Source organism: Dreissena polymorpha, chromosome 1 (assembly GCF_020536995.1).
Source record: "Dreissena polymorpha isolate Duluth1 chromosome 1, UMN_Dpol_1.0, whole genome shotgun sequence".
Classification (NCBI taxonomy): Eukaryota; Metazoa; Mollusca; class Bivalvia; order Myida; family Dreissenidae; genus Dreissena; species Dreissena polymorpha.
Window position 1 is genome coordinate 9,486,499 of NC_068355.1, and position 26,783 is coordinate 9,513,281.

The 26,783-nt window shown below is 34.5% G+C and overlaps 2 protein-coding genes across 4 annotated transcripts in view; one reads left to right on the plus strand and one right to left on the minus strand.

Annotated features, from left to right (window-relative positions):
* LOC127870555 (lipase maturation factor 2-like) overlaps window positions 1–26,783 on the plus strand; it is an 80,473-nt gene that overhangs the window by 23,024 nt on the left and 30,666 nt on the right. The window lies entirely within an intron of this gene.
* LOC127870467 (malignant fibrous histiocytoma-amplified sequence 1 homolog) lies at window positions 24–25,251 on the minus strand. Of its 2 annotated transcripts, none has more exons than XM_052413061.1 (4): window positions 24,962–25,251; window positions 7,018–7,161; window positions 6,296–6,437; window positions 24–4,591 (listed from the first exon to the last, which is right to left on the minus strand). In XM_052413061.1, exons 2-4 carry the CDS (start codon window positions 7,150–7,152, stop codon window positions 1,401–1,403), a joined length of 3,468 nt encoding a protein of 1,155 aa, XP_052269021.1. In that variant the 5' UTR covers window positions 7,153–7,161; window positions 24,962–25,251; the 3' UTR covers window positions 24–1,400. The 2 variants fall into 2 exon arrangements, with proteins under 2 accessions (XP_052269021.1, XP_052269017.1); XM_052413057.1 differs by lacking the exon at window positions 24,962–25,251 and adding an exon at window positions 10,318–11,459.

A 26,783-nucleotide genomic window follows, 5' to 3' on the forward strand; every position in this document is an offset into this window, starting at 1 on the left:
TGAAATATTACTATTTTATAAAACAAGGTAAAACAGTTTATTCAGGTAACTTATCTAAGACGTCAACAAATATAAAATACATTTTGTAGTCAATACGTAAAAAGCTAATCACATGCGTAATAAAAATACGAGTAAGATAAACTTTCACCAAGCAACATTTTGATTATTTCCTCACATTATTCTTATTAAAACATTTCGACTAGCTTTCCTAACCAAAAATATTTATTCAAACATCTAATACTAAAGGAGACATGAATCTGGTTTTGAAGGAAACGAAAGGGAGACAACTAGCTGAAAACAGTTTGATTTAAAGTCTTTTGGATTCTTTAAAAAACAAGATATAACACATGATACTTGTATTGATTGCTTAATTAAACAAGCCTTTTCATTGCTTTTTTGTATGCCATGTAGATTTTTTATTATTTGTTACCTATCTCACAGATATCACACAGACAAATAGAAAAAATATTGTAATATGGAGAGTTCAAAACCTGGCATAGATTCTGAGATTGACAGGTTCTGCAAAATGCTGTAAGAAAATATTTTGGAGGTAAACAATGAAGTAATCTGCTTTTTAAGTATGTTAATATTAAGGAGTTATCAGTTGTAAACTTTATTTAAAAAAGGGAAAGCAAAGAACAATAAAAGCAATAGAATTCACATGTGAATAAATAGAGGATATTTGTTGGATTAGGTGGATTATCGATTTTAATTCATGAGTGATCATAGAAAATAATATTTTTACGAGTGGGGCATAGAAAATAATATTTTCACGAGTGGCACAGCCACAAGTGAAAATATTTTTTTTCTATGATACATTGTTAAACATTTTAACTTAAGAATTTCGCTGGGATAATGACGTCATTTCGTGAAAAAAAGTGACGTCATTTCACAGTAAACAGTGAAAATTATTGTCACTGTTTGAAACAGTGAAATTATCAGTTTTAATTCACTGATATTTCTCTATAAACCACCAGAAAGCATAAAATAAACAGTGATTTATGTACGCTACAATACATGGAATATAAACTTCACAGCAAGTCCAAATCCTTAACAATTCTGCAAAGCTGCAGTTAACATGTTGCATTTTTGCTAAAATAATGAATGCATTAGATATATCTGATACCTGCCTGATAATGGTTATATTTAACTGATAATGTATTTAAGTTGATTATAATTTACATACTATCTTTGACATTAAATACTAAGACTGTTTTAAATACAATGGCTGTATTAAGTACTATGGTTGTTTATGGATGTAATAATTTCTCTGTATTTAACATTATATTGTATATTAGCACTATGCAACTTTAAAGCCATTCCATATCTAAATTGTCTGATATATGCATACATCATGTTTATATCTGGTTTTACTTTTTCCCAGTAACGCCATTGAGAGATCAGGTTTGCTTGCTAAACTGCACAGATTTCAATGCAAACTGCAATGATGGCAACCTCCATATCTCCTCGCTTGTGTGCAGTCGCCATACCAACCCTGGTGTCCGTGACATGACATCAGTTATCTCCCTTGTAAGCTCCTTGAGTAGAGTAGTGCCCCCTGATTCACTGTCTTCTTCAGAGACAATGGTGAGGTGAACTTCCACTTCTATCTGCTTACACAATGGAATATCCCCAGATTCTGTGTCAAGGTCAGAAGATTGTTGGTCACCATGCATGGTTAATTTCAAAATCTCTGTCTTTGTGGTGCCCAGGATTCCATTGGTCCAATCAATCCTTGTGTTTACATGCTTTTGCAGTAAACAGGTGATCTTTTCAAAAAGTCCTAATGGTATGCCTAGTGGCAAAACGTAGGTAACCATGAGTATTTTAGGTTTGTGTATTTTGGTTAGTGCGTCATTCCAACGGTCGGTGAAATCTGTACCAACCCTCTCTTTGTTATACCAGGGAAGAACTACAATCGGGTATGCGTACAACTCGCCTTTGGGAATGCTTGGCTCTGGTATGGAATAACAGAAATCTATGTGCGGCACAAGTTCAACCAGGTCATTGAAATGGTCATAATCAAGCTCTTCAAAGAACCAGAAACAGTTCATCAGGGGCCGTGAGATTTGTCCATTCCTCAAAAATATATCCCTTGCCTGTTTGAAATCGGCCTTTTCAAACATTCCTTTGCTGAGAAAAACCTTGTTATCCTCGAAATTCAAGAAATTTTCCATATCATGTCTGAACATGGACATCAGAAGCTGGATAAGAATTCGAGGCTTGTGAAACACCATTTTGGCTAATGATGGCACATCCCTGTACCAGAGAATCTCCCCTACGTCATGCAAGTATTGTAGGCATTCCTGAATCTCTTCTACTTTCATTTCAAGTTCCTTTCCACTGGTCTCGACTTTCTTCCAAGTCACAGAGTATGTTTTGTGCCTCTTAAGTGAGATTTTGAAATGTTGCCATTTGTCTGGTATAGACCTCTGGGCGTTAGGAAACAGTTTGTTGTCAATGACCATTAGTTCTAGACTTTCAATAAGATTTCTCACTCCATAGAGGCCTTCATGGTTGCTGACAAGTGCAATGTCAGGCATGATGCGTAATGGATGCAGGAGTAAATTCTCAACCTTCTTTTGCTGTATCTGCAAGTGCTTAATGTACTGCATAGGTTGCTTGCTTTTCTCAGCAGTTTCTATGCTTGTGTCCAGTTCTTCCAAATTTTGTTTCAGAGATTCAGTGTATGTCTGCATCTGTCGCATGACGTTTGTCTTCACAAGCTCTTGGACAGATTTTGACTGACTAAGACAGCTGCTGCTACGACTCAGAGGTATGGGGTTTGCGAGGGATTCAATTTGCTCAAGATTTGGAGAAGTTTCCAAGTTTGGGGTCACACTGGCACGACTATGCAGTGACCTCCCCGATAGCACTGACCTTGACCATTCAGATTGACCTGACTTATTAGATTGAACTGACATCTGTGATTGCAGTCTGGATGTAGATGATCCAGACCTAGATGGCATCTCGGACAAATTTGCGTTTTCATCCTCAACTGCATATTCATCATACGAATCAAGATGTGTGCCAACTAATTTAACAACCGCACCTGGCATGTATGTATTGAAGAACTCAATCCAATTCCCAATTTGCTGGTAGTGGGTGTCTGTGCTGTAAGTACCATGATTGTAAACAAGTAACACCAAGGCATTTGCATCACAAAACAATGGGTAGAGCATGGAGTAAGCCTTGTCACCACCAAAGTCATGCAGCATGAAATCTACATTGTTGTCTGTCTTCCACTTTGTTTGTGTCAACGCTCTTGTTTTATCAGTCTCGCCATTTGTCAGGATTGATTTTCTATGCACCAATCCATTAATCAGACTGGTTTTCCCACTGCCACTCTCACCAAAAAAGAGTAGTTTCTGCCTTAGAAGATTTTCCGTTTTGATGATGGCTAGTTTCTTTAGGTACTCAAATATTTTCTCAGGTTTTTCTGTCTTCCAAATCTCAGGAGGAGGTGTGTGTATAGGGTTCTTGTATAACCACAGTCCACATTTGGAAAGCCTCTGAAAGCTGTGAGCAGTGGTGATATTTCTCAACTGATGCATCTTCATGGGCAAGGCTGTGATCCGATTCTCTGTAAGGTCAAGTGTTTCCAGGTTTTCCAGGTGGCAAATTTCATCAGGCAGACTGCTAAGCTCATTCTTTTCAGCCAGAAGACGTCTTAGCATCTTTAGTCCTCCCACTGCGTTAGGCATGTAACGAATTCTGTTGTAGGAAATATTGAGCTCCTCCAAGTTTGAAAGGTCTCTGATTTTTTGTGGGATTCGTTCGATCTGATTATTGTTCAGACGTAACACTACCAGGCTTTTGACTCGCGAGATTTCGTCCGGCATAACTTGTAGCAGATTGTGGGACATGTCGAGGATCTGCAAATGGTTGAGGTTAAAAAGACTGGGTGGAACTTTGCTGAGAAAATTCTTGCATAAATAGAGCTCACGTAAAGAGATAGTTGAAAGTTCTGGTACATTGTTTATTTTGGTGTTTTCTAAATCAAGCACTTCTAGTGTTGCTAGTTCAAACACAACCAGTGGAATATGCTCGGAGGTCATTTTCCCCTTGCGTAACAGTTCTTCGGATTCTTGAAAGGAATCCACTTGGGCACAGAAGCTTCTGTAGTTCACTGCAAGCGTGCGTAGTTTTAACATTTCGGGAAGTGTCTCGGGAAGAGACTCGATAACATTTCCCCATAGAAGAATCTCCTCCAGTTCTTGACAGTATGCAATCTCGGGTGGAAGCGTGGTGATGTTTGTCTGCTGGAGATTCAGTTTTTGTAGATTTACCAGTTCCCCTATGTCGGGTGAGAGTATGTTTATCTTGTTTCGACTTATGTCTAGTATTTTAAGATGTGTAAGGGTCCAGATTGCTGGGGGAATGTATGGAAGGTTGCACTCTGAAATTTTCAGCTCAACTAAATTCACAAGTTCTTTGATTTCCCCTGGAAGGCCACTAAAGTCGCCTGGATTTGTACATCGTATTCCATTGCGACTGATGTCCAGTTTTCTCAGTTCTGTTAAGCGCTTGATCTCTGGTGGTAGGGATCGTAAATTGTTGGATGCCAGGATTAGCTCCCCTGTATCATTTGCTGAAATTATAAAACATTTTTTTGCTACATTTTAGCATAACAGTTTAGTTATTTGTATGCTATGAGAACTAAGATTAATTATTTTCAGGAATAGTTAATAAGATTTTCTAACTTAGATTAACTTAACTCCCTCATATCTTTATTTTGTAAAACTTTTATATTGATTCAATTCTAGTTTGGCTTACAAAACAGTGTGCGCATGTCATTTAATTACATATTGCTATGTGCTTTTAAAATTAACATGGCTGATCAATCTGTCACATAAATTGATTTTTATGATGGCGTCACTGACTTTGTCATTTAAAACGCTTTTGAAATGAGGGAAAATTGGAGGAAACATTTAGTAAAATGTCAATATTAATGATTGCTTTTAGATAAAGAACATGATAATACTGTAGGAACAACTATTGACGTTTGCCTAGATGGTTTCCAATAATCGTTGGAAATATGTTGGTTGGGATTTTTTACCTCATCAAAGGTTTAAATGGATCAATCAAATCACACATTGAGACTTTAAATCCCATCTTACAGATAACTGGCACAGCAAAGAGAAGTTAATTAAATCTTATCATCAGTTGAGTGAAATGTATCCTTAGTGATAGGTGATGGTGGTTTAAACCATGCTGTCAGTGTGTAGAGTTCATTAAATTGAACAATACACATGGCTCAGTCAAATTCTCTGTCTTATTATAAATCTTTACATACATTCTTGCTCAGTGTATAATTTGATGAACGTGTCCATAAAGGAAATGCAATCGTTTGATGTCAACATGCTATGGAAAGCTTATTGCATGAGTTAAGAATACTCTAACAGATGTTTGAATCACCATATTCATAAACAAAAATAAGTAAAGTAATTAAACATTGTAATTAAAAAGTAATTACAATATTTCCGTTTTTCACAGTGTTTATTTTTAACGTCAGGCATAGTATTAGCCAATATTTTCTATTTTCTAGACATTTTTGGAATTTGAGATTGCCAAAAGACTCATACAAATAAAACTGTGTGTGTGTGTTTCTACACATTCTTTAAAGCTACTTGTTGGGCGTTATTGATAAATTATTGATGGCAAACCATCCCAAAGATGGGACATTAGGACAGTTATGATAAAAATGTTAGCAGTCAGATAACATTTCCAAGATAACAGGACCTCCATTCTGATTCAAAAAATGTTTGACGAGTCAATTTTATTTGTACTTCCATAACAATAGGGAAAACAAATAGGAAAATTAAAGATAACAAGCACAGGATATGCTATTTTGGATAGTAATGTTATAACAATCGCTTTAAATTATGGAAAATGTAAAGATGTTGTTGTTGCTGTTGTTTTTGCAGATTCTAGACCCCTAAACTAATATGCATGACTGTAAAGAAACAAAAGTTTTAATCATTACTATTAAATTAGGTTTGGTATAATCTGGTATGATATGATGAGGTCTTATAACATTCATAGGTTAAAAGACCTTACGTGCAGTAATTACGTCCTGACTTACACATGGGATTATTTATGTTCATTGTTAGTTGTATATTCATTTAATTAATTAATAATAATTATAAAGTCAAAATGATTGTTAGTAGGTATCCACTTTAACGGCATTGTCTTAAGAGATTGAGCATTGTGAGAACAGAATTTCTATAACATTCTTGATTTATACATTAAGAATGGGTTGATGAATTACGGCCCAGCAAGAATATGTACGTACTGCCAACAACAGACATGGGAAGGATTGTCATGCCCTGGCCAGACATATCAATGATCCTTAGTCCGTCTGCCGTAAGATCGGGGGACTTAACAATTGTTTTCTTCTTCACTTTGTCTTTCCCACTTCCCTTTCGCATGGCTGACTGAAATAAAAAGAATATGGATATTCTTTTTTTTTCGTAAAAGAAAGTTATAATTAATTATATATTATGTTATCAATTTAAACTATTTTAGTTTAAGCACACTTCTTAAAAAAGTTTAAGCATCTAACAGGTGACAGGTATTCCCATGAACAAACTAGTAGACTGGGTTATGACATGTTGCAGTTAAAAAAAGATATTACACAAGTACAGTAGATAATATTGTTACATTCATACATGTTTGAATTGTTATGTTAATGCCCAGTCATTCTTTCACAATTTTGGGCAAGATTGCTCTGAGCTTGATCATAGACACGTTAATAGTGAGTTTGGAATCACAGACAGTTTGGGAAGAATTAGAGACTGACTATTGCTGTTCTTGCAAGGTTCCACAGTTAATGTATCATTGTTTCAACAAGTTAATATCTTTGATAATTCTAAGCGTGTGAAAACTAATTGGAGCTCATAATTATGTGTTCAAACTTTGCTTTGTCTCACAAATAGTTTTAAAGTCTGGACTATTGTAGACTAAATTTTTATGTATAAGTCCTAACTGGCTATGCAATATAATTATTGTGCTCACCTTAAGTTCACCTGGGGTTCCCTTTCTGTTGGGAGACTTTGACTTTCTGTTTGGACTTGGCGTCTTTTTTGCTGATTTTGAAGGACTTCCCTCCCTTGACCCGCTTTTAGACTTGGCAGAGCCTTGCTTCTCCATTTTGGCAGGCTGAAAATAATGCAAACAAAAATGTGTAAATTTAATTTAAAACTATTTGTTTTGTTTTTGCTTGATTGCATCAAAAGCCTTAGTTAAATTTGAACTCTCTCAAGTCTGTTTCCTGGGTGGAACCAGTACTTGGTATCTTTGGGGGAGATCTAAAGAATTTTCCCACAGTAGAGATCGATCCCATGACCTCTCAGTCACTAGGCAGACACCATATACACTACGCTTTGAGGAAATATAACCATTACTTCTCTCAGCCCACTCTAACACACTTGTTTTACCCAGGAAACAAATTCAAACTAATTTCAATATTTATAGTGTGTGACCTTTGAAAGCTAAAAAGTGTATGCTTTAGCTGTTTATTTGTTCGATTATTTACACAATATTAACTGTACCGGGGTATACTATTTGTATTATTTATTGTGTAAGTCAACCTACTAGCACTGTTCTTGTCGTGGTTTAGCTGCCCTTAGCAGCATTTCCATGCTAAGCTCATATACCCATTCTAATAATTCACATTTGCCATAAGTTAATCTAAAGTAAGGGGAGGATGGTCAGAGAAGTAAATTTTTTAACAAATTCCCGTCACACATTAATAGGGCTGGGTTGGGTTCAAACTCACAGTATCTGGAAGGACATTATTATTCTCTACCAGCTGAGCTGTAACCTGGCCCTGCTTTTTATGGATCAGGCACTTTATTATGTATTCACTTGTCTCAAGGGCATGAAAAAAGGTGATTTGTTAATACAGACCTAATGTTGAGTATTGCATGCAAATTTAGAAATCACAAGTTTGACCACCAGCTTCTGGTTTGATCCAAGGGCATTCTAACAAGCTTATATGACCACCAGCTTCTGGTTTGATCCAAGGGCATTCTAACAAGCTTATATGACCACCAGCTTCTGGTTTGATCCAAGGGCATTCTAACAAGCTTATATGACCACCAGCTTCTGGTTTGATCCAAGGGCATTCTAACAAGCTTATTTGACCACCAGCTTCTGGTTTGATCCAAGGGCATTCTAACAAGCTTATATTGACCACCAGCTTCTGGTTTGATCCAAGGGCATTCTAACAAGCTTATATTGACCACCAGCTTCTGGTTTGTTCCAAGGGCATTCTAACAAGCTTATATGACCACCAGCTTCTGGTTTGATCCAAGGGCATTCTAACAAGCTTATTTCCTTTATGCAAAGAGAAACAAGACTTTTCTTTTGTTAATATGTGCACAATTTATAATATGTTATTTATAAGTTTTTTTGTAATCAATACAACATTATCTGTCAAGAACATTGAAGTTTGATTTTCTTTTTTATTATTTTTGACAAGAAAAAGGAGAAAAAGTTGACCCAGCGAGCATTCTGCCAATTCTGTTTATTTAAAAGGCTTTCACCTTAATCATTAGTCCAAAGTGACTGTAAAATTGCATCATGCATCTCTTACTTTTTGTAAATGACCAACGGGATTGACCTAAGACAACCAAAACACTCCAAATTATTTCGCTTTTAATACAAAACTTCACCATTAACACTGCTAATTTAAATTCCTTGTTATGCCCCGACAAAGGGGGAGGGATATAGAATTGTTGTTGTCTGTTCGTCTTTAACAAAACTTTTTAGTTTTAGGGCAATATTTCAGAAACTATCAACATGAAACATCATGGGTGTATAGATATCAATGAGGAGAAGTGCCATGCACAAGAACCATAACCCTGCACTTTCTTATCTCAAGATTTCAACATGAAACTTCATGGATGTGTAGATATCAAAGAGGAGAATTGCAGTTTATTAAAACAATTACCCTATACTTAATTATTACCTATTAATTATTTACCTACACTTAATGATTATACTGTATAGCAAAAGATTTGCACCAATCCATAAACAAAGTTTATTTGGCAGGGTATATCAATTCAACAAATTTGCTTGTTTCAAAGTAGTTTTTGAGCCCAGATCTTAATTTTATTTGACATTGCACGTTCAATTCCAACTCTGCTTATTGGAATTATTGCTATTTGAACCCATAGATCCCTTTTAAGTTTGAGTGTTTATTCCAATAATTCATAATTTATTCATTTGATAATTGAAGCGCCAATCTGTGTTTTTAAAGTTCGTTTTCACACATATTGTTAGTTACAATAGTTTGTTACACCAGTCCTGATGTCAGAAGTTTTGTTTATTCATTGAAGTGTAGCTTGTTGTTATACAATATAGTTAAAATTAAGGCAAACACATTAAATTTTATCATGTTAGACTACAAACATAATAATATTTAAATGAAATAATATACCAAACCTGCTGTGTTATGCATTTAAAACATTAAACAAGATCATAATTCATAATTTATTCATTTGATAATTGAAGCGCCAATCTGTGTTTTTAAAGTTCGTTTTCACACATATTGTTAGTTACAATAGTTTGTTACACCAGTCCTGATGTCAGAAGTTTTGTTTATTCATTGAAGTGTAGCTTGTTGTTATACAATATAGTTAAAATTAAGGCAAACACATTAAATTTTATCATGTTAGACTACAAACATAATAATATTTAAATGAAATAATATACCAAACCTGCTGTGTTATGCATTTAAAACATTAAACAAGATCCTATAATGTTGGAATGGTTATTCACTAACACATATCTATAATTGGCATCTTGAATATTACAAGTGTAATAAAGATTAAAAATAAAGGAACCTAGAAAATTTTTATTTAAGTGTTTGTTATTTAGAAACAATTTGTCATGGTCCTGGAAACTGAGAAATAATGAGGTCTGAATGTAAAGGTTTCAAATGTTAATGCGCTTCTGTGTGTACATAGGTCTTTTATACTGGATTTATTAGGATGTCTGTCTGTAGACACAACTTGTAAAATAATTGAAAATACATAAACTTGTTAACAGGTTACTATATAGTATTGTATGTCTTCAAACAGACACATGTATTATTTTCAAACAAATGAAAATGATATTTATATATCATCCTGACCTACGACAGGTGAATAAAACATCTCTAAAATGTTTAACAGTGATTATTTATTGAATAAGTTAATCACAGCTTTGAATTAAGTACATCATTTCAAATCAGTTTAATTCAGCTTTACTGTCACTTGAGCACTTTTGAATGACATAAATTAAAAACAAAACAAATAATAAAGTCATTACCTCAGTCCCATATTCCACCATTTGCTGAACAGGTTTGGCAAATCTTGCTTTTTTCAACATTTTCTGTATATTTACTGTATGTTATTGACAGAAACAAGACAAATTCATATTAATCCATGTATATTAGTTTGTTTTAAGTTTAAATTCCTCTGTTAATTACGATTGGCCTTCTCCCTCCAAATGTTATATCTCATTTATTCCCCATCACAAAGTACTTTTTTCAAATAAACAAATATTTACATTCTTGGCATCACAGAAAGCACATCTTTAATAATTAAAATCACAGATTTTTTCAAATCTTCAGTTTTGAACATGCACATTTCAATTTATTGACCTCTCTAAAAACAAAAACTTTTACTAATATTCATCCTTGTGCATATTTTATCCTCAATTTCTATTTAACATGGTGAGAGAGATAAAGTCAACTGTGTATTCAAACATCTTGTCATTTTATTGCACATTTTGTCTTCTTTAGGTTGTGTCAGATTATAGCACATTTTGACTATGGACAATCAGGGGTTTATCCCATGTTTGTCTTGAGGATTAAATTGGAGTATGTAACATGAACAATCTTGCCTTATTTTGATACAAATATAGGAATTATATTAATATATATGCAACATTATCATTACTCGCTTATTAAATTTTTATTAATTTCAATCACTAAACTGTGTAAATCCATGAATCTCTGTCACATTGGGAATTATATTTGATTTAAATGGCAGTTACTGATCTGTTTTTAAAATCACACATCACAAATTGTTTAAAGAAATTTTAAGTTCAGAACTTGTTAAATTGCCAATCATTTAACAGCGATTTGATTTTAATCCTGCAATAGTCAGACTTTACAGCATGTGTAGAAATCCAGTTACAGGAAATATTTAAGCAGGTCTGTAATCCCTAGCTACCATTGTCATAGTTGTTGTATTCTGGATTCACAATTAACAGTTGATTGTGTTTTAGTCAGCATATTTTAATATGTAATCCTGTAGTAATTTTCCTTCTCAATATGACCATTCAATGTTTGCAAGACATGGATACATTGAAGTGTATGCTATGTTTGTTCTCATTTCAATCACACAAAAGGCTACTTAAGTTTGTTTAGCTTTCACAAATGCACTGTTGGCTTTTCCATAATGGATCGTCCCATATTGGTGCTTTAGATGGAATGAATGAATAAATGTTTGCAGGATTTTTAATGTTGAATGACTTATGTATCAAATTTCCAATAAAGGTTGTCACCGACCAAGTGTAAATAAAAAAGATTGCTGTATTAATATGGCTTGTTGAGATAAGACTGTAAAGAATTATGAGCTAAGGTCATATTCTGATACATATTTGATCAGTTTTTGATTGTACTTTTTTACCATATTTGTGATTCTTAACGATACATGGCTTTGTTTTTTTGTGTTTTAGCTCTACTGGGCACAACAACATTCGCATGGTGAACACTTTAGAGACCGTATTTTTGCCCAATCTTCATGAAATTCAGTAAAATCATTTGTCTCAAACATATATCAGCAGATTTCTAAATGGGTCTTCATAAGGATAAAAACTTGGTCACTAGTTCATATTAATCAGAAGGTTTGTAAACACTTATTTAGCCACATTTATTGTCCAATCTTTATGAAACTTGGTTTACACATTTTTCACAATTATATCTTGGCCAAGTTTGATACTGGGTCACATGGGGTAAAAAAGTAGGTGAAAAGGTCGAATTAAAGAAAAAAGCTTGTGAATACTTCAGAAACCACATTTATTATCAAACCAGCCTGAAACTCAGTCTTAACATCTGTCCAAATGATATCTTTGCTGAGTCTAAAACAGGGTCAGGTTGAATGAAGAACTAGGGCACAAGGTCGTATTGAAGAAAAAGCTATAGAGGGCACATTTACTGTAACTCTAGGCTTGTAGTATATTGTACTACCTTGTAGTCTATTGTACTACCTTGTAGTCTATTGTACTACCTTGTAGTCTATTGTACTACCTTGTAGTCTATTGTACTACCTTGTAGTCTATTGTACTGCCTTGTAGTCTGTTGTACTACCTTGTAGTCTATTGTACTACCTTGTAGTCTATTGTACTACCTTGTAGTCTATTGTACTACCTTGTAGTCTATTGTACTGCCTTGTAGTCTGTTGTACTACCTTGTAGTCTATTGTACTACCTTGTAGTCTATTGTACTACCTTGTAGTCTATTGTACTACCTTGTAGTCTATTGTACTACCTTGTAGTCTATTGCACTACCTTGTAGTCTATTGTACTACCTTGTAGTGTATTGTACTATCTTGTAGTCTATTGTACTACCTTGTAGTCTATTGTACTACCTTGTAGTCTACTGTACTACCTTGTAGTCTATTGTACTACCTTGTAGTCTATTGTACTACGTTGTTGTCTATTGTACTACCTTGTAGTCTATTGTACTACCTTGTAGTCTATTGTACTACCTTGTAGTCTATTGTACTACCTTGAAGTCTATTGTACTACCTTGTAGTCTATTGTACTACATTGTAGTCTATTGTACTACCTTGTAGTCTATTGTACTACCTTGCAGTCTATTGTACTGCCTTGCAGTCTATTGCACTACCTTGTAGTCTATTGTACTACCTTGCAGTCTATTGTACTACCCTGTAGTCTATTGTACTGCCCTGTAGTCTATTGTACTGCCTGGTAGTCTATTGTACTACATTGTAGTCTATTGTACTACCTTGTAGTCTATTGTACTACCCTGTAGTCTATTTTACTACCCTGTAGTCTATTGTACTACATTGTAGTCTATTGTACTACCCTGTAGTCTATTGTACTGCCTTGTAGTCTATTGTACTGCCTTGTAGTCTATTGAAATGCCTTGTAGTCTATTGTACTTCCTTGTAGTCTATTGTACTACCTAGTAGTCTATTGTACTACCTTGTAGTCTATTGTACTTCCTTGTAGTCTATTGTACTACCTTGTAGTCTATTGTACTACCTTGTAGTCTACTGTACTACCTTGTAGTCTATTGTACTACCGTGTAGTCTATTGTACTACCTTGTAGACTATTTTACTACCTTGTAGTCTATTGTACTACCTTGTAGTCTATTGTTCTACCTTGTAGTCTATTGTACTACCTGCTCAAGACAATTGGAGTTTCATTTGATTACTTTGTATGATGCTATCAAAATCTACCTCACAGGCATACCTCACATAATTTAATTTGCATTAGACTCTCATAATTATATGTTCACTATATAAATATAATTTAAAAGGATGTATATGGTAATGAAAAGATATTGAAGGCATTTCTATATTATTATTGCACAAATTTTTTTGGTTATTCAATTTTGGCAATTCAGTTATTATGATCACCTTATTTCATAAGACATTATTGTAATAATAATAGTTTTGGCAAAAGTTATTAGATTATATGTATATTACATTTTGATAAGTTTTGGTTCTGACAATCTCTGATTATAACTGTTGTAAGCTCAGACAAACAACTGAACTCAATCATTTATGGTAGGTAGTAAGTCAGCATAGTTGATTGTGAAATAAAATTGCAGGTATATATAATCGATCCACAATATCAAGGGAAATAATATTTTTGCTGCAATATTAATATCATTATTTATCAAAAAAGATGTGTCCTCTGATTATAAGCTGTGTCTTGAGAAAACCAGTGTTTGTGCAGTCTACATCAGGACCTCACCTAAATTGCTATGTCTGTGCAGTCTACATCAGGACTTCACTTAACCTGCTATGTCTGTGCAGTCTGCATCAGGACCTTAACTTGCTGTGTCTGCGAAGTCAACATCAGGACATCACTTAACCTGCTATGTATGTGCAGTCTACACCAGGACCTCACTTAACCTGCTATGTATCTGCAGACTACATCAGGACCTCACTTAACCTGCTATGTCTGTGCAGTCTACATTTGGACCTCACTTAACTTGCTATGTCTGTGCAGTCTTCATTAGGACTTCACTTAACTTGCTTTGTCTGTGCAGTCTACATCAGGACCTCACTTAACCTGCTATGTATCTGCAGACTACATCAGGACCTCACTTAACCTGCTATGTCTGTGCAGTCTACATCTGGACCTCACTAATCCTGCTATGTATGTGCAGTCTACATCAGGACATTACTTAACCTGTTATGTCTGTGCAGTCTACATCAGGACCTCACATAACCTGCTATGTCTGTGCAGTCTACATCAGGACATTACTTAACCTGTTATGTCTGTGCAGTCTACATCAGGACCTCACTTAACCTGCTATGTCTGTCCAGTCAACATCAGGACATTACTTAACCTGTTATGTCTGTGCAGTCTACATCAGGACCTCGCTTAACCTGTTATGTCTGTGCAGTCTACATCAGGACCTCACATAATCTGCTTTGTCTGTGCAGTCTACATCAGGACTTCACTTAACTTGCAACGTCTGTGCAGTCTATATCAGGACCTCACATAACCTGCTTTGTCTGTGCAGTCTACATCAGGACTTCACTTAAATTGCTATGTCTGTGCAGTCTACATCAGGACCTCACATAACCTGCTATATCTGTGCAGTCAACATCAGGACCTCACTTATCCTGCTTTGTCTGTGCATTCTACATTAGGATCTCACTTAACTTGCTATGTCTGTGCAGTGTACATCAGGACCTCACTTAACCTGCTATGTCTGTGCAGTCTACATCAGGACCTCATTTAACTTGCTATGCCTGTGCAGTCTACATCATGACATCACTTAACTTGCTATATCTGTGCAGTCTGCATCAGGACCTCACTTAACTTGCTATGTCTGTGCAGTCTTCATTTGGACCTCACTTTACTTACTATATTTTCAGTTTGAAAATAAGTTTCTTCTTACCATACATCAATAGATCCCAGAATTCACTAAAGTTTATAATAACATGCTAATCCCTCCGTACAAACAATGCTGGTCCATTATATAAACCAATGATAGCTTGATGTAAATAATTAGGGTTGATACAATGTGTGATTTTGAAAGGATTATACATGCATCAGCTTTATTTGTTCCAGCAGATTAGTGTGTTTTTTTCCAAAATATTGCTTATCCAGGATACATATATTGTAGGCCTGAAGTTCCAATATGGATACGCCAGTTCTGACTGGCCACACTGATTCTGGTTGAACACCAGTTCTGACTGGCCACACTGATTCTGGCACCAGTTCTGACTGGCCACACTGATTCTGGTTGACACTTTTTACCTGTACATGATTACCAGTTTTCAAAAACATGCCTCACATAATTTGTGCGCAATATAAGTCCTTACAAGCAAAAAACATATGTCAGATATTGACAGATACTGACTTGATTACAATTGTATGTTAAAAAAGAAGGCTGTTGTAAAAAATTATTTGTAAAACTTGTGAACAAAACTTTCAAATATTTGCAGATCAGACTGTTGGTCTACATGGATTGCTTTTGGTAATAATTTATCATTAGTGAATTTGTCAACAAATTGTGTAAACAAATTGTATTGCATTAAAAATATCTTGATTGGTATATTAGAGGGATGTAAATATTCAAGGTTTAGATATTTTTAGGCACAAAGAGGCAGAAGAATTAAGTGATTTAGTGTTTCAGGATTTTATTGAAAATTGCTTCATAAATGTACATTATCATTGGTAGAGAAGCTTTAAGATTTAAGTGACATACCTGTTTGTATGTATTGATTGTCGAACAAAATGTCTTTGATATCAGACTTTTATGTAAACTTTACAATTATTTTGACGAAGTTTTACACCCACAAGCCTTTCAATCAATATTGATATAGATAGGCAATAAATATCAAAGAATTGAAATTGAAACTTTATGTTTAAAGAGTTTTAAGTTTAACCATCTGAAATGTGATGGGTTCTTCATAAACTATGGTTGTTTTGGAATCAGTAATCACACATTTTAGGCCTAGTATTCTCAATATTCTATATGAAATTTGTATTTAAAATTATGAAACATTCACAATAATAATGTCTTCATTGCATTTTATTGACCTTAAAATGTTGACAATACAATAGGATCATGTAAAAAATTACTTTTCTTTACAAAAAGTATAAATGAATATCTTTGATAGAAAAATGTCATACTATTTTTAGAAAGCTCAAATATCTTGCTAAGATCATAAAGCAAACATATATGTAAAACATAGACCTTTATTGGCATGGATACAGTCAGATTCAAAATCACACTAGTATGAAAACTTGTCTTAAAATGTTTGCTATTTGTATCAACTGCTTTCATTAAAACTATCCATTTATCAAATTTGTACATAAATTACATAGTACAATTTTTCAAAAATAGATCATTTATAAATAACCAGAAAAATGTTATTGTTGCAGGGTTTTACATTCATGTCAAATTTTAGGGGTCCCTAGGACTCCTGTTATTAATTTTCAGGGGTCCTGTCAATAAAAATGGGGGTCCCAATATAACTTAGTGATATATTAGTAGTATAGCACACGTGAATGGTCCTTTATTCATGGCAAGTATTGTTTGCTTGTTTTTCACAGTACATCAAATCATTTCTGAATGAAAGCCATTGATATTTATTAAGCCATTCCGGCAAAAACTTTCGAGCCTTTTTAGTGGCAGGGGGCATTGTTTCAGTCCCACAGGAACCTTGCTCTTGTGTGGCTGATTCTGCATCTTTTGAATGAACTACATTGAAAGAATGCGCGCAAGTCACCTTGTTTTGACATTTTTGCAGACGAAAAAGGGAATTTTAAAATGCATGCCATTTGAGTTACAAGCAGCGAATGTATGCTAAATATGCTGGCTATGTTAAAGTCAAATAGTTAAAACTTAAAGTATAGGAATCGATTATTTACGTTAAAAATAGCCGCGATTTAACACACACCTATAAAATTAAAGATTGTATAATGTCTTTATTTTTACAGTTTAATCTTGCTTGCCAGATAATAAGCTATCGTAACCTCGGTAAGCTTTTCTTACTTAGCGACATAACATAGCTCCCATTTACGCATTGTAATCTCAATTCGGGACTTTGCACCTAGCAACAGCAGGTGCGCAATAATACGATTGGTCGATAAATCAAACAAGCGAGACAATCCTACATCATTCTAGAAAATTACGTACTGCAGTTGTCTTTCAGATTTTCTTGTTGATATTACGAGAACCAATACGTCTAAATCGAGCATAAGGCTCGATTGGTCATTGTCGGCTCGGGTACTACTTACATGTACCCCGGGTACGATAAATATACTTAATCGTACCCGGTCGATATTAGACTGTACCCAAGTTGTATTCCCGCCCAAAATCCGATGTCGTAAAACGCGCTACCGATTATCCTTAACAAACTTCTCTTTTTAATAAATCTGCATCAACATGCTTTTTGAGTATGGGTTTCGATAATATAGAGGCCATTTTACAGAAAATTGACATAAATGTGAATATAATTAATTTCAAAACAATAGCCGGCAACGACCGATTTAGCGTTAAATTTCCCGGGTACGTATAAGTATATATACCGTACCCTGGGTACATGTAAGTATACTTAAGAGTACCCGGGGTACATGTAAGTAGTACCCGAGCCGACAATGACCAATCGAGCCTAAATAAGTGTGCGTCCCATGGGACGCAAACCAAGAAAAATGACGGGTCCTGACTGGCATTTTATGCGTATTTGACGCAGAATATCGCGTCCCGTAAAACCCTGTTGTTGACCTTCCAACATTATATCATTTCAATTTAATGTTTTATTTTAATCATTATAAAATTGAAGCAAATTGGTGGCTATTGTACAATTAAAATACTTGTTATTGTAATTATCACTGATTCCTTCGTAATAATTATGTCAACATATTGTATTCTTAATGTTACAGTTTCATTCATCTAATTATCCCCACGTTTTTCAGAGAAAAAGTGGGGATATTGTATTGATGTGCGTCTGTCCGTCTGTCCGTCCTGGCCACCTGCTCCTCCTACACTTTTAGCACTAGAACCTTGAAACTTACATACATGGTAGCTATAAGCATATGTGCGACGGTGACAGTGACGGAATTTTGATCTGACCCCTGGGTCAAAAGTTATGGGGGTTGGGGCGGGGCCGCGTCAGAGATTTTCACTTATTTTTATATGGTGCATTGGCCATAACTTTTGCAATATTGATGATAGCAACTTGATATTTGGCATGCATGTGTATCTCATTGAGCTGCACATTTTGAGTGGTTAAAGGTTAAGGTCAAGGTCATCCTTCAAGGTCAAAGGTCAAAAAAACAAATCCAAGGGAAGTAATAATCTTTAAAGGGAGGTAAGTAAATAACCTGCCAAATGATATAAAAAAAAATAAATAAATCAAAGTGGCGCATAGAGTTACACAGTAGTGGCGCAGAGATGTATTTAGTATTTAATTGTTTGTGTAAACTCATCTGTGAAATGGTTTAGCTCAATCTAATGTTTATACAAGGGATTATAAAATATTGTTGCAAAGGGACACCTGTATATGAGAGTAGAGATAGAATGCAGTCAAGCATAAAGAGCATGAGAAACTCATGGAATATAGCCTCAAGAATCTATAAAAGGGCTGAAACTTTCAATTTGTGCAATTACAATTTTATTCTCATTACTGAAAATCTGTCAAAATGTTCAAGTAGGAAAAATGTGAGAAACAATTTAAAGCAAGATAGACTTTGAACAGGCACATCAAAGACAGACATGAAATTCAACATATTCATTGTTGTGTACAAGATTGCAATAGAAAATTTCTGAGACGCTACTATTTAGTCAACCATTTAACCTCAAAACATAACTTTTCCAAAACAGAAGCAAGAAGATTGGCTATAAGAGAGCATGTTCAGTCCCCCATAAGGCATTCCAATTAGGATGACATGTACTTAATTGACTACAGTGAAGTTGATTCATTATTAGATTTGTTAGGAGAGCAGGATGAGGAGGAGAAATTAGGGTATAGATTTTCACTCATTTTTTAGGTTATTTTACATTAACTTCTTTATTTGTACATTGAATTACTTCAAATTTATACTGAACATCTCTTATGACAATACGGTCAATCTCAACTTTGCATGGCCCCATTACCAACCCTTGGGCGCCCCTGTGTCAAACATGCGGCGTGGGGATACGCGTCGGCCTCTGCCGCTCCATTTCTAGTTATGTTTTATTCTAAGTAAAACCCAAATCTGAAGTGTGTACTTTGAAGTTTATGATATCCTGTTGCACAAGTGGCAGAATTATGTGAGGAGGACCGTATAAACTTACTAGACCCACAATGCTGGGACGAACATTTGAATCATAAATGCAATTTTCAGTTGTTTTTACTGAAGATATCAAATTTTAGTGTGTTCTTAAGCTGCGAGGGAAAACTAGATTACCTGGACAAAACCCCATTTGTCTGGTGACCAACCAAGCTAACAAATGCCAGATGTGGGCATTGGAACCAGGTCACAAATTTAATATGCATGTGAACCAATCACTACGCTTACCAAACAGTCTTTTTTATCTTACTGACATGTACATGTATTTTTACTCATTTCTGCAAGGGAAGTAACTGCAACACTGTGTAGAAATGTTTCATGGATTATGTCTCTTTTTCTGAGCTAATTTTCATAGCAAATCTCACCCCTTGCAGAAACCATCATTAGCAACAAAAGTTGCATCAATTATCACAAAAATGTTTAAGCTTTATTTATGCTCCAAAATTATATTTTGAGTATTTGTCATAGATTACAGATTTAAACCTTTGCCACTTATATACATATTTTGACGCATTTGTAACCCCTAAAAAAGTTACATTTAATTAAAGACCTTTCTCGCTATATTCAACTTCGAAAGGCTTCATTACCAACTATTACATACTGATGAGCAGCAAACAGCATAAAACCTGAACAGACTGCGAATAACTCGCAGGCTGTTCTGGTTTTATGCTGTTTGCACATAGCCATTTTTACTTTGCTTCTGAGTGGGAAAAGGTAAAATAAAGTGCATGTTTCCCTCTTAGCAGTGGAAGAATCTTCAAAATTTACAGGTGCCTAATTAATCTCCATTCTTCCTGCTGTTTTGACAAAAGTATGTAACAAAAACGCACTACTGTTTAAGCTTTAGTTATATTAAACCTTAATTCTCAATCCACTTTTGTAATAGTTCAACTATTTTAAAGCTCAATAAAACCCCTGATAATTTGTTAATATGGCATTTAATATTATACGACAGTTTAATAATCGAACTGGGAGAATAGCTATAGATATCAAAACAAATGGAAGCATACACAAAGAAAAACTGCAGCAACATAATGATTTCTCAAACATTTTGCTCATGGCACTACACCATTTAAGGCTGAAATGTATAGCTACAGTACAGCCAACGCGGAACAAACATAGTTCGCGATCTGCGGAGTCAAGGTGCAACGAGTCAATGCCGAGTCGCCCGTTGAAGCCGCGTCAGTATGCAGGGGCACGTCACATTTCGACGCGATGCTTCGCATCTGTCCGCCGAGGCAAGCCACGATCCACGATATGACACTGAGTAGATGCGCATCATAAAATAAAAATCTTTTTAAAATGATTAGTCAATAAATTTTAAAAGAACAATTATAATAATATTTAAAATCATAATTAATTTTATGTAACTATAACTGCATACCTACTTTTTTTCCCGTTGCTACTCATTACCCGATAATCCCGTATATTCCAGTTTTAAAGCAAATTCTGTTAAATATTAACGATAAAAGTTCTCGCGAATTTCAAGAAATACAAACATTCGCCATTTTTCTTAAGTGTCAAATAAATTTTGGCATTTGTTTCTATTAAAAGATGTGATGAAATAACGTCCAATCGTGGCGGGTTTTTCCACCGAACACGCGTAAATCGCCTGATGGGATGTTCATGTTTTTATCCAACACAAAATACACCAACACTTTCCATGCGACGCATTCGTCTGCATAATTTTTGCGCTCTTTTTATTGAGACAAAGATAAAGCACTGTTTATTTGAGGCTAGAATTTAGTTGTTATTGTCGCATTAGCACTAAAATTTGGAAGCGTGTTTCGGATTACAAATTGAATAATGCTCATATGAGAATCGAATGAAACATTTACAGTTGTGCTTAATTAATTCAACAATAATTTGTTAAGGCGTATTACGTGTCGAATATATTTGAGGATGTGATATTATATAAATAGTCTATAAAGCATCATATAAAAATCATATCCGCTTATTAAAACTTGAAAACAATAACTATGAACGTAGCGTAAAGATAGGTTTCGAAGCTACACAAATCAAAGACCTATCAATATACATGTATATTGATAGGCCTTTGCACAAATGTACATGTAGGTGTATATCTTTGCACTCGATCCACCGTGTACGTATGCGACGGATTTATGCCGCGAAAGTACGCGAGGTTAATACAGACTCGGCATTGTTGTGTGGATCGATGCCGCGTGCCTCGGCGATATGCCGCATAAAAACACGCCGCGCCGCCGAGTACTAATGATTCTGACCGTGGCATGACCGAGGAGGTTTTTTCCGCATTGGCTGCACTGTAGTATGTTTTAAATTTTGTTAGCTGGACTTAATAGAATTATTAATGGCATGGTTTGATGTTTCTGTATCCTTCACAAAACAATGAACTAGAACCCTTCAATTTACAAATACGCTTCTGGAAAGTTTTTTTTTATGTCCCCCACTATAGTAGTGGGGGACATATTGTTTTTGCCCTGTCTGTTGGTCTGTTGGTTGGTTGGTCTGTTGGTTGGTTTGCGCCAACTTTAACATTTGCAATAACTTTTGCAATATTGAAGATAGGAACTTGATATTTGGCATGCATATGTATCTCATGGAGCTGCACATTTTAAGTGGTGAAAGGTCAAGGTAATCCTTCAAGGTCAAAGGTCAAATATATGGGTCAAAATCGCTCATTTAATGTACAGTTTTGCAGTATTTCAATATTCAAGATAGCAACTTGATATTTGGCATGCATGCATGTGTATCTCATGGAGCTGCACAATTTGAGTGGTGAAAGGTCAAGGTCAAGGTCATCCTTCAAGGTCAGATGTCAAATATATGTGGCCAAAATCGCTCATTTTATGAGTACTTTTGCAATATTGAAGATAGCAACTTGATATTTGGCATGCATGTGTATCTCATGGAGCTGCACATTTTGAGTGGTGAAAGGTCAAGGTCATCCTTCAAGGTCAGAGGTCAAATATATGTGGCCCAAATCGCTAATTTTATGAATACTTTTGCAATATTGAAGATAGCAACTTGATATTCGGCATGCATGTGCATCTCATTGAGCTGCACATTTTGAGTGGTGAAAGGTCAAGGTCAAGGTCATCCTTCAAGGTCAGAGGTCAAATATATGTTGCCCAAATCGCTTATTTTATGAATACTTTTGCAATATTGAATATAGCAACTTGACATTTAGCATGCATATGTATCTCATGGAGCTGCACATTTTGAGTGGTGAAAGGTCAAGGTCATCCTTCACAAGGTCAAGGTCATCCTTCAAAGTCAAACGTCATATAGGGGGACATTGTGTTTCACAAACGCATCTTGTTTATGATCATTTCAAATTCGCTGATGTCACACAAATCTCCCCACTTCATTTTTTCTTGACAGCAAGGTATTATTCAATTTGTCCATTTTTATGCCCATTGATTGAATGATTGGGGGTATATTGTTTTTGGCCTGTCTGTCTGTCAGTCATTGTATGTGTCTGTCTGTGTGTCTGTCACAAAACTTTAACCTTGGTCATAACTTTTGCAATATTGAAGATAGGAACTTGCTATTTGGCATGCATGTGCATCTCATGGAGCTGCACATTCTGAGTGGTGAAAGGTCAAGGTCATCCTTCAAGGTCAAAGGTCAATTATATGGCTTCAAAGCCGCGCAGTAGGGGGCATTTTGTTTCACAAACACAGCTCTTGTTTGGATAAATATTGTGCATTATTGATACTGATATTAGAAGATTATTGTTTATTCATATTTAGAATGGCCTTAAGTAGACCTTATACTATAGCCTAATAGTAACGGCTCTAAGCCACTTAATAGGCATGATTTTTTGTTGTTTATTTTTATTTTTCACAATCCAAATTAATGTTTACTCTAAAAGTAGTAACTGTTTATCCTCTAAGAGTAGTAACTGTTTGTGTGTGAGTATAATTATGTATATGAGGAGATTTTGCAGCATAAAGGAATCTATTTACTTACAAATATGACTTGCAACCATGAGATTGACATTTGATGTGAATTAGTTATTTTGTTACTGTTAATGCTTTTACATTGCAATATAGTAAAAAATGCAATTAAACTATATGTAATATACATTCAAGAGTAACATAAATTTGACTTTATAACAAATTTAAATTGTCAATCAAAGGTTAATTGCAAAACCAGAGAATGAAAAGGCTAAGCTTGAACCCATGACATTCGGTGTGTAAACCCCACATTGATCTGCTGCGCCGCTACAATGAAGGGTAACTGTTAGCTGATATATATATATTTTGCCTAGACGAAAGCAAATGTTTTCATCATGTTCTTGTTTTTCCCTGTTTTTCTAACGGACAATAGAGAATTATGCACAAAAGAATATTAATGAGGGCCTAGTTTATTAAAGCGTATTTTAACAGAAGTAATATTTTGTTGAAAAAAAAGCAATAAAAACCAAGGTATCTTCTGTCAAAATTTCTGCTGTAAAAAAACAGTACACGGTGTTAGAAAGCACTTAAAGAATATTTTTATAATCTGTTTATATTTTGGCTCATTAATCATAACTATGTGTCTAGGATTATTGTGGTGAATAGCTTTAATCAGATTACCTGATTGGATTACGCAGAAAACCTAACTGGATAAAGTCAGTAATATATTTGTTACTTGTGAAATAGCAAAATGAAGGACTTTGAAAGATCATTTTCAGAAAGCTTCAATAATTGTTTTCTGACACTGTATTTGATTTTTTTTTCATTTGCAAACAATGCTGTGAAAAAAAGTTTTCACAAGTCAACAAACTTATATAGTCAATGCACTTTGTCTTGATGTGTATATTGTTGTGGTATATATCAGTAAAGGCAATATTTATTTGAACAAATTATTTCTGTAAAGTTTGTGTCACTGTGTTTTTTTTAAGGTTAAATGTTGCATACTTTTGTATAACTTCTAATAAAAGCTTTTTTTAAATCAAATTTGGTTACAGAAATTTGCCCCTTTTCCAATCTCAAGAATGAACACTTTAATTTTCCATTATACCAACAAAAAAGTACACAGAATTTCCCATTTTAGTAAATACAAGATTTTCAGAATTTTATCAATACCAAATTTTACGAGCTGAGTTAGTTCTTTCAATCATCACGAAATTATGAGTTTGAATCCTGTTCCAGTCATGTTACTTGTGTGGGAATGGGCCAGGAGATTAATTCTCTAGCTATGTTTTCCACCTACTTGAATGCAGAAAGCACTATTGGTATTTATTGTGGTAACTATGCACTTAGATCTGGTGAACTGAATCCAATTATGGTTACATTTTTAATTATTTAAATGTGTGTGTATTAATAAATGGCGTATTGAAGTAATGCCTTCAAAATAGGGTCCAGTTAAGTGTAATCTGGTCAAGATTATTAACACACTTAAAGTTTAATGGTGGTTTACTATTAATATAATATTTTTGCTACTTACATTATTCTTTTTCAATGTTTATTCCTGTTTTTTATTTGCACAAATGTATTTAAATCCTGAGCAGTGTAAAATCCGTTGACGCTGGTTCTTGTGACACTGATATCTTGCACAGGTCTGCCTACTAGCATGTAAATGATCACTTAACTCTTGATCACTTAACTGCATAGGCAATACATTTCTTTATCTAGAATTAACAAACTGAAGTTTTGGTTTCAAGATAAGCAGAATAGTGTGATAACTCCCTTGTTTGTGTCATTATATTGCAATTAATTGCTGAATAAATCCATGGGGAGATGGATTGTATCTCACACTTATCATACTCCTTTAACACTTATGTAAGGTTGGGAGTGAAATAAGTAATTCCTTAAATAAATACTACTTTAATCCATTTATTCGATTTGAATAAGATCAACTTGGTTTGTTAAGTTCAGTGTGAATGTTAAATGTAACATATCCATTGTGTACACTCCAGTAGTAATTCCAATACAAATTCAACAAAAATGTTTATACCTTGTCAGGTTAACACCTTGGATAATGCGTGGTAAACCATTAAAAAAGTTATTCATTAAAAAAATCAATGACCAAATTGATCAAATCATACAGTTGTCAAGATCTTTTAAGTTTATAGTATAAAACACCTACTGTTATTTAAATATTCATGTTTGTATAATTGTCAGTGATTTCAGTTATAATAGTTTTATTGACTCGGCAGACAATAAGCAATAGGCCTTATTTTGAATGGTACTGTATATCTTCAAATGAATTTTCATTGAAATGGCTCATTTCCTTTCATGTTTCAGTGTTATACCTCCCGTCCACTGCAATGAATTAGAATATCGGGTATATTCAGATTCATTATTGTTGTTTATGGTCAACACAAACTTGTCCTTCTACACTTTTCAACGTCATAGTTCAAAGTTGCATTAATTATTCCTTATGATATAAAGTTGTTATTATGCACTTTGTATAATCAAAACTAAACATATATCATGCTGCCTATTATGTTTTTTATCTACAAAATTCTTTAACAAGATTATAACAACATACTACACATAAGGCCATAGAAAATAAATAACTAGATTCTCATCCAAATTTTGGGGAAAATTGGGGCGGGTGGGTGGGTTTTACTTTTTATTTTATATGTTGGACCTATATGTTAAGTAATAAAATGTTCACGAATTTGTTAGTTTATATGCATTATGCCTATATGTATGTATGTATGTAAAATTACATAGAATAAATGAAATACATTATCAAAATTTGACTTATTGTGTTTTATTTTACCCTTTTAATATCATGTTAAACATATTCTGACATTCAATAAAACATTGACTACACAAAGTATTAAAGAAAATACAAATCTGTTACAGAACCCTTTACATTATTTTTCAGTATGACTAGATATTATAGATTAAAAGATGGTATGCATGGAGATTTATGGGAAGTTTCAGGAGTCTCTCCAATTCTAAAGTAAATAAAATTTCCTAGACAGCCGACAGCTTGACTAACTGTAACATCGGGTGACACCTGTGTCAATTCTAATTTATTTCGGCCGACTAGGGCACAGACGATTTTCGGGTGGTCAACTTTTAACGATGGGGTTTGATCATACAAACCACAAATGAACTCATCGTACAGGTCCGCGAGAGTTAAAGTTTCTGCACATTTTGACACCCTGTACCAATCTTTTACGGTTGTAACGCCGTTTCTACACCCCAAAATAAAAAACATTTTGTTGTTGTTTTCGCTAGATCACTTAAATTTCAGACGACGCTCTTGCGCCGTTAAAATCAATAATCGTCTCGAAGACATTGAGTTGCCG

Bases quoted from the DNA above. Each gene is read 5' to 3' on its own strand.
- LOC127870467 (XM_052413057.1), bottom strand. From the start codon at position 10,377: ATGTTGAAAAAAGCAAGATTTGCCAAACCTGTTCAGCAAATGGTGGAA. The intron at 7,162-10,317 runs GTAATGACTTTA...CATTATTTTCAG, and splicing joins TGGTGGAATATGGGACTGAG to CCTGCCAAAATGGAGAAGCA. The intron at 4,592-6,295 runs GTACGTACATAT...TTATAATTTCAG, and splicing joins TCCCATGTCTGTTGTTGGCA to CAAATGATACAGGGGAGCTA.